Below are 9667 nucleotides of genomic sequence, written 5' to 3'. Positions count from 1 at the left end.
TGCAAATGTTTCTCTCACATTTGATCGAGTAGTGCTTCCATCAAATATCAAAGCAGGCTATGAAATCATCGTGGTCCAACCGTCCTCTCTGGGAGACACCAGCTTGACGAAGCACTGTCCGTGCGGGTGGAGAAGCTTGCGTATCTGCATGGAGCTGAGGCTATGCCGAAGGTAGAGGACCTGCAGCTGGAAAGGCCTCAGCTGATGGATCAGACTAAGAGTGTCCCACAACTTCCCATCTTCCCTATCCACCCCTAGTAAGGACTAGGAGTGGATAGGGATGCAGTCCGTGTTGAGGGGTGTGTGGCACATGGGAAGATGTGTCACAAATGGAGCCTCAGGGATGCTGGGCAACCTCCCTGAGTAAGTAGCCTTACACCACGCAGGGTATTCATGGTGTGGACCATGTAGATCCCCAAATCTTGTGGGATCAATATGGACAAGACTAAAGAAAATAAATTAAAAGAAACTGACAGGCAAACTGTGACCTCCGACACCCAAACATCGGGGTTGGGACCAATGAAAGGCATTCCCACTACTGAATCAGGGTCTAGACCTGAGCCAGAAGTGGGAGCTGTAACCAAGAAGTTAGACCAGATCAAGATTAAAGCCTTGTCTGGGGCCCAGAGGAGGAAACTACTCAGGGAACAGAGAAAAAAGGAAGGGAAAGAATGGCTTCCTAAAGATAAGTTGAAGGAATTAAAGGGGCTTGAACCTAAGATCCCCAAGAAAAAACTGCCTCAGGTTGAAGGGGATATGCCGACCCCCACAACATCAAAGACAGGCAGCAAGAGGATAAGGGAGGAATCTAAGACTCCCTCCTCCTTGGATAAGCAAGCCCAGAAAAAACCAAGGCAAGAAATAGGGAAACAGACCTATAGTACTGCAGTCTCAGTTTTTAAGGTGGCAGTTATCCAGGAAAGCTATCCACTGGTAGCCATCACCTCACAGGAGGAGGAAATTGTACAGATGGCCTTCTCTGAAAAGATTGGGGGGAGGGGGGACATTGGTCCAGCACACAACTTCATGAGGGTCTATCTAGATCGTGGTGCCTCATTTTTGTCTTAGAGGGGGTACACATGGTGGAATGGCTTGAGGACAAGGTGCCCATTAGAGCACGTCAAAACGCTGCTCAGTCTCGCTTGCCTCTCACCGAGTACGCGGCTCATTATTGCTGGCACAGGCACGTGACGCGGGGATGGCTGACGTCACGCTATGAAACTGAGCTGAGATGAGAATTGTCGAATAGGACACTTGCTGGCCCGAGACTGCGAGAGCGCGAGCTGGCCAAGAGACTCGCATTATCGTAAAGCCTAGTTTACACAACGACATTGAGTTGTGTCACTTGTTGGGTGGAATGAGTTGCTTGCAAGTGGTTTCATATTTGACTGTAGACACGTGGACACCAGTATACACCTCAGTTTCGTCGTCGTGTGTGTCCCTGTGTCATGTCCGAAATGAAACTTTCAGCAGCTGCACATCGCATGAGTTGTGATGGAGTTAAAGCTTGTTGCGTGGAATTGCTGCATAAGAAAAAAATTAGAGATGTGTTTTGATTCACGACACGATGAAGAAAAGACGTCAGCTCAGTTGCTCAGCATCCTTGCTGAAATTTACAATGGAAGACCCAACAAGTTCTTTTAATTATCTTAGAATGTCACCATAACTACTTACGTTTCTTCTAAATCAAGTTAATTATGCAATAAGGAGTAAAGGTACTGTAATGCATGTAGTGCGGGACAGTACGTTGAGAATGTGGGTTTCGCGGGAGGCATGCCAGCGATAAATCCCTGCAGTCGCGCTATCCTCTGTGTCCTCGGTGGCTCAGATGGATAGAGCGTCTGCCATGCATGCAGGAGATCCCGGGTTCGAGTCCCGGTCGGGGCACACATTTTCATCTGTCCCCATTGACGTATGTCAACGCCTGTAAGCAGCTGAGGGTGTTCATTTCATTATAATAGCATGAAGCACTGTCGCCAGAAATGAAATTACATATCATATTACCGAGCGAGGTGGCGCAGTGGTTAGCACACTGGACTCGCATTCGGAAGGACGACGGTTCAATCCCGCGTCCGGCCATCCTGATTTAGGTTTTCCGTGATTTCCCTAAATCTCTCCAGGCAAATGCCGGGATGGTTCCTTTGAAAGGGCACGGCCGACTTCCTTCCCCATCCCTTCCTAATCCGATGAGACCGATGACCTCGCTGTTTGGTCTCTTCCCCCAAACAACCAACCAACCAACATATCATATTGCGTGCACTACCATCGAGAACACACGGCATGATACAAGATGCGGTCTTAGTTGGTGATGACACTTTTTAGAAGTTTCATGATGATGCTTTTTCATTAACACCAATAATTATTAACATTAACAGCATAATTATTCAAGGCAGGCCGCACTAAGAAGAGAATGGTTTGCAAACTACTCTCTTGAAGATAGATCTGAACAGTGGCAATATTTCAAAATTCTAACATATGTGAATGGGAAGCACTGCTGTGACGTTTTAAATAGACTAATATTGAAAAAGAGTGCAGCTTCTTGAATTTGTATAGCCTTCCCTCCTGTCAGTAATATTCCTTAACAAAGAGTTGGACAACTCTAACAATGGGATTTGTTATAGACGAGAGCATTGCCACAGCTAGAATTACACTTGCTCGTATTTTTCTTAATTCAGTTGTATACATGCCCCTAACTCAATAAATTTCACCCTCCACCTCGGATATTGTCAAACCATCTATATTATAATCACACATGATGGTCTCAGCGGCAGCAATATGTTGCTTATTTTTGGATTCAGCATCACTGAAAACCCACAAACACCTATGCAAAGCATAGATATCCATAAATCGAACATTATTCTTCGCTCCCCACTTCATATTTCAGTTTGTCTACACTCTACGAACTCACCTAACCTCAAAACGCATGCAACTAGTGTCGCCAAAGTTGGAACACAACGAAAGTGTTTAGTTTCACCAACGAGTTGTGCAAACATGTGGTGCGCATGTGCAGTGGCCGGTGGCGCAGCTGCCTGCAACCTAGTGTCATTGTGCAAAGCCCGTCTCACACGGAGCACGGTTCGCCGCAAGTTTGTGAGGTGGCGTGCATGCCTGCCAGCTTGCAGGGAAAGGAGCCGGCTATCTTCCATGCCAAAGCTCTCCCACGGTGCAAGATCAGCAGCTAGTTGTGTTGTGATCAGCTGCATGTTGTAACAAACGAAGATGGCTGCTTCAGGTACAGGTGTTCAGAACTAACTGGCGTTATTAGTTGTTTTGGCACTGAACGATGCAGAAATGCATGCTAATGAGAGAAGAAGAAAGAAAAAATGGACGAAAAACTGGATTAAGAGGAGAAACGCTGGAAAAGGTGTGCTCTCCCTGCTTCATAAAGAGTTGTGGTTAGTTCGCATAACACCTACTTTTGTTTGAAAAGTATCATCATTTCATTACTGTTTGACTTTATAAATATACCAATAATAACTGTTATATACGACTATTTTATAGGACAGAAGCTCGTACATCCTTTGCCAATTTTATACGAATGGATGTATTGGTATTTGAAGAACTGCTTTGTATGGTTTCGCCTCTGATTCAGAAGAAACACATGGTGATGAACAATTTATGCAATCAATTTAAATTGGAGCACACAATTTCACTTTCACTTGTTGGAGTTCTCAATTTTTTTCTGTAGGTCTTTTAGTTTTGCCTCTGTGGTTATGTTAACGAGGTCTCGGAAATACGGAAGCGTCCGATCCCACCCATCTGCTTTGATCCATGACGTCACAAATATGGCGGAAACGACCATAAACGACAATTCCAATATGGCGCATATAAAGTCGTTACATACATATTACAAAGACGAAAATACATCGAAAAACAAACACACACACGTTTCACAAAAAGCCTAATGACTAACGGGACAAGCGCAGGAAATTGGGGGTTTTTGGGTGGGGACAAACTAAATACAAACAAATTTAGGCACCCACCCCCATACAAAACCACGCAAAACGACGAAAAAATCGACATCACAAAACCCACCAAATACCACAAAACACAATATTATCTGGAATCGGACACTTCCCTTGACCTATATAGATCTACAGCAACTCCCGATCCAATAAATTGGGATCGAACACTTCCCTTGACCTATATAGCTCAACAGCAACTCCCGATCCCATCTCCCATTACAAAAACAAACATTGAGATCGAACACTTCCCTCCAACTATATAGCTCAACAGCAGCTCCCAATCCCATAAGTTAGGATCGACCACTTCCCTTTACCTATGTAACTCAAAAATATCTCCCAATACCAATACCAACCTTCACAGCCATACACTTCACTTCAATGAAACACTTCCCTAGATCCCAACACACAACACATACACCGAAAACAAAAAAATGAAAACTTACCACAAGAAAGTTACACCCCTACAAACTAGATTGGCCGCCACAATCTCTCTCTCTAACAAAGATGAGGTGACTTACCGAACAAAAGCGCTGGCAGGTCGATAGACACACAAACAAACACAAACATACACACAAAATTCAAGCTTTCGCAACAAACTGTTGCCTCATCAGGACAGAGGGAAGGAGAGGGGAAGACGAAAGGAAGTGGGTTTTAAGGGAGAGGGTAAGGAGTCATTCCAATCCCGGGAGCGGAAAGACTTACCTTAGGGGGAAAAAAGGACAGGTACACACTCGTACACACGCACATATCCATCCACACATACAGACACAAGCTGAAAATATGTCTGCTTGTGTCTGTATGTGTGGATGGATATGTGCGTGTGTGCGAGTGTGTACCTGTCCTTTTTTCCCCCTAAGGTAAGTCTTTCCGCTCCCGGGATTGGAATGACTCCTTACCCTCTCCCTTAAAACCCACTTCCTTTCGTCTTCCCCTCTCCTTCCCTCTGTCCTGATGAGGCAACAGTTTGTTGCGAAAGCTTGAATTTTGTGTGTATGTTTGTGTTTGTTTGTGTGTCTATCGACCTGCCAGCGCTTTTGTTCGGTAAGTCACCTCATCTTTGTTTTTATATATAAATTTTTCCCACGTGGAATGTTTCCTTCCATTATATATATATATATATATATACACACACACACACACACACACACACACACACACACACACACACACACACACACACCCCAATGAAAAAATACTAAACCAAAAGAAAAACCCAACCCAACCCACCCACACCTCAACCTCCCCCCCCCAACCAACCCAACCTCCCCCCCAACCAACCCAACCTCCCCCCTGACCCCAAAATAAAAAACTCACAAACAAAACCCAAATGCAACATAAAAAATCTCAATCACACACTACAACCCAACAAAAACTTCAACAAAATAGATCCTCCACAACTAAAACAAAAAACAAACACACTCCCCCCCCCCCACCTTAACAAATACTCTACAGCAAAATAAACCACCCACCCCACCCTGAGCCACAGCTACCCACCCACCTACCCAGACCACCTTAACTAACCACTTTCGGCCTATACATTTTACCCACAGCCCTTAAGAAAACCTGAACAACACAATAGCCCTCTGGAACACTCTTCTGCCAACAGTACTCATCTAAATGAGACTGAAGATTGGAAGAGCGCCTCTTCCCCCTCCCAAGAACTGACTTAACCGCCCCCCCACATCCCCTCTATTGTATTAGTACAAGCCCCTGTCTCATAATTCTTAAACTCTAAACTATGGTTCACTACTAAATGATTAAATCCCCTCTCACCCAACCCCATATACGAAGAAAAAGCATCAGAAACTACTGTGGAACCCGGCTCTATATATTCCTCAATTAACCCCACTAATTCGGCCTTGGACCGCCCTTCCACAACCCTAAAAACACATTCGGAAGCCCCCACCCGGAACAACAGCCCCCACACCCAAAGAGCAGCCACCACCTCCACAACAACCCCATGCCCCCCCAACTTACCCCTGTGCTTCATAAATTCTGAACACACTTCACGACAAAACGAATACCCATCCAGAATGCTCCTCTCACTCACACCAGTCTCATGTGCGCAAAAACTCTGTGGGGATTTATAACAAAAATAATAAGCAACAAGTACAATGTCACGCATGTCCAACCTAGACTTCTCGAACCAGGTACCGCCATATGTCGTCTTTCCGACAGCGCCACATATGAGTCCCTGGTGCGAGAGGCCGGAACTTTAACCAACTTCATTGCTTCACTGCACAAACCGCACTTCACCACCTCAGCAATTAGGCCACAAAGCTGTAGGAACTTAATCAGCTCTAAAGCTGAGTCCCCCATCATAGCCCACAAACGCGAACTATTTATCTTATCTTTCATATCCATTCCTGAACAAAAAACCACAACCGATTAAAGTTAATAACAATACCACCCAACGTACAGGGATCATCACTACATTAACCTTCACACAAAACCACAAAACCGTTAACTCACTGAAACGAATTCCGCTTCAAAAATACGCAAACAGCACTCGACACTGAGCAACAGCAACCTGAGCCCAATACACCAAACAAACGAAAACCCTGAACATACCACCAGAGGGCACAACAAACCACAACACGATGACATCTACAAACACGCCACACTCACAAACCCAACTCCGCGCTGTCATGACGTCACACACCACAACACCCTTATGTCATGGGTCAAAGACAATGCCTGAGATCGGACGTTTCTGTCGACCCCGAGATCTCTTATTAATTGCATCCTGATTCCACAGCACTTTATTTCCTTTGAAAGGTTAGCAATGAATACCATGCAACTGTCCATAGTTAACTCTGCCGAGGGTTGTTGGCGGTCTTCGGGTGGCACATATTTTATCAGCAATTACTTCAACAGCACTCATGTACCCATCACCAGGCCTCTTCCTTCTTCCATCCCTGCTTTGAGAGGCATGGATAGGTGGTTGTGGTGGTGCTGCTGTTCTTACTGTTGTTTGTGGTGGTACTTCTGCACATTGTTCCACAATGCAGACATCATTCAGCACATCCACATCAAGACTATAACATTCTTCCATGTACTGATGTGGAGATGGCTCCATATCCACACTTTGGGAAGATGAGAGACTGCATGTCTGTAAATTGCAGAACATTCTGAAATTTATTGCAATACTGTAACTGAATGAAACACATAACATCACAATGAACAGTTGAGCATACTGAAGTTTTGTAAATAATGTAAGAAACAGTTATTACATAATGGGTAACTTCTATTTAAATCACATTCTGTTATTATAAAAGTGGGGGGGGTGGGGGTTTTCTTTGCACCAATTTCAGGGAAACTGAGGCAACTTTATCCCACTGACAAATTTGATCAAAGTAGCTCCACAATGTTTTCAATGCTGTCTTTTACACCTGCAGCAACTTGGGAAGGAATACTGCTTAAGAGATTAGAGTTGTTACAGTGGGTATGAATGCAAACAAAAGCCAAGAGCACACCAATATGCAAATTACAATGCACACAAAATCTGAAAGAATTCCAGTAATCCATAACAAATGGAACATTTGCTAAAAATGTCACAAAATGCATCAGAATCAGCGAAAGGTACTAGTAAACAACCTGATAGAAGGAAGAAACCAGACAGTGCTTGATTATTCTAGTGATAAAGGCCTATCATAAGAACAAATTGCTGATGAGAACGTTCAGAAGGAGACTGGGAATCATACAGAAGAAATAAAACCATATCAAAACCACAGGGAAAACTGATACTTATCCACAAGCAAATTAATTCACACTAGAGCTACTTTGCTCCAGTTTCTAAAAGGTTAAAAAATTTTAAAAATATTTCCTTCAGGGTTTACTATGGTTCTTAAATAGATTCGAACAGAATAACCTCATTTTCAAAAATAATTTTACGAAACTACTACCCGCTACATGATTTTGTATGAATAACTACGGCAGTGGAGCACAGTATTCTAAATGAACATGCAATGTGTCTAACACCCATGAAATTCAGTTTTTGTCTTAAGTAAATAGGTAACTTAGCTCTTCACTTTCATAGTCATCAGTCATGGTATGCTGAGTCAGGCCTATGGATGTGGTTTTTCTTGGCAATCAATGATCTGCCATGAACAGTAACTTATCATAATACCATAAAGATGGTTTGTGTATCTGCAAAATTGTAAGTTCATATTAACATAGTAAAATGTACGTGGGAAAGCTACATCGTAATCAATTACCATTCAAGATTATGTGCTTCTAAAAATCGGGTGAATATTCCGTGCGATATTTCTAGGAAATAGTCTTAAATGTGTCCGATTTTTGCAAGTAGTAGGTTTCTACATTCAACACAAAATTCATAGTTTTGTACTTACGTCGTTCATCCCAGCGCCACTGCTTTTCGATGATTTTACTCTGGCGTACTCCACTTTAAATTGAGTACGTAAATTGTGAATTTTGCTATAACACTCCTTGCTCGTCGTATATGGTTGATCATGACACACGGCACTTGCAATTCTTTCGAGTGTTTCTGCACGCAAGTGTTTATTATAATAGTTTGCGCTTTTTATGACGTACGGACACTGTTCTTCCCTAGAAGTACGTATCAATGCTTCAATCGCTTCCTTGGACCACTGCGGTGCCATTATTTAATAATTTAAGAACTTCCTACCACACCTCACTACAGCAGAAAAGCGACCAGCCGACTACACCAACTATCAAGTTATCAAGTATCAACAAAGCCTTCCTGCCCAAGTTTTCCGCGTCTGACGTCACAAACGAAACGTCTCATGATTGGCCAACACAGGTAGCACGCAGGGAACCTTACAAGAAAAATAGCACCGGACCTATCCTAAAAAAAGCAAGGTAGCCCGCTAGCAGACGACGGAGCCAGCAAGGTAGCCGTCACGCGGGCCAGCAAGGAAACTTACAGCGAATCTTGCTCCGTGTGAGACGGGCTTAAACTAGGCTTAATGTAGCGGTAGGCAGTAAACCGTCACGGGACTAAACTCAGCACAAGTGGTTGCGGAACCGGGACCAGTGCAATGACTACCATCACAAAAGATGTGTTGTGTTGCTGATAGGACGTACATTCTGATAAACAAAGTGGGAGTAAGGACTGGCATTTGTAGTTGGGAAAAATTTAAGGTAATCCCTTCAATTATTACTAAATAATTACAGAATAGAGCTTCTGAATTTGAGACATGATAGTATTTGATTAATCGAATCGCTTCCTTTGTGTAGCATTTTTTAATGAATTGATACATTTGTTGTGTCCATAAACGAAAGTAAAAATTGTCTTCATGAAACATGCATGAAGGTGTTTATTACGACTGTTTCAGGTGATTGTTGAAAGAGATACACATCTTCCAGTTGGTTATGTTCAGTGCCAAAATGGAAATTGTGGAGCACTGCTTAGAAAGGTGGCACAACTGGATTAAACAGACATAAATGTGACACTTGTCACGCGTTGCAGCTGCCAGTGCTGATAAAATATCTATTAAGGTCAAATGTGTGCAACAGACCTCCGACCATTTAATATGGTAAGTGGTAAAGGATTCATAAACTGATAAATACAAGAGCAAAATATGGACAAATCACCACCCAAGACGTGCTACCTTCCCCAAGGACTGTGCATGACATATTAAGGAATTGACTGATCAAGTCAGGAGTGAACTTATTCCAGTAGTGAAAGACACAATTGGTAAAAAAACAGTATTCAATGA

At 43.2% G+C, this 9667-nt stretch overlaps 1 protein-coding gene and 1 non-coding gene across 2 annotated transcripts; one reads left to right on the top strand and one right to left on the bottom strand.

Annotated features, from left to right (window-relative positions):
- Positions 1-1813: 1813 nt before the first annotated feature.
- Positions 1814-1887, top strand: Trnaa-ugc (transfer RNA alanine (anticodon UGC)). The gene has a single exon. It is a non-coding gene; the product is annotated as a tRNA-Ala (tRNA).
- Positions 1888-5970: 4083 nt separating this feature from the next.
- LOC126458617 (uncharacterized) lies at positions 5971-8616 on the bottom strand. Its single transcript, XM_050095783.1, has 2 exons — positions 8318-8616; positions 5971-7077 (listed from the first exon to the last, which is right to left on the bottom strand). The coding sequence occupies exons 1-2, from the start codon at positions 8585-8587 to the stop codon at positions 6745-6747; spliced, it is 603 nt and encodes a 200-aa protein (XP_049951740.1). The 5' UTR covers positions 8588-8616; the 3' UTR covers positions 5971-6744.
- Between the last annotated feature and the right edge of the window lie 1051 nt (positions 8617-9667).

The sequence above is a fragment of the Schistocerca serialis genome, chromosome 2 (assembly GCF_023864345.2).
Source record: "Schistocerca serialis cubense isolate TAMUIC-IGC-003099 chromosome 2, iqSchSeri2.2, whole genome shotgun sequence".
NCBI classification, from domain to species: Eukaryota; Metazoa; Arthropoda; class Insecta; order Orthoptera; family Acrididae; genus Schistocerca; species Schistocerca serialis.
This window is presented reverse-complemented; position numbering and strand designations above follow the sequence as displayed.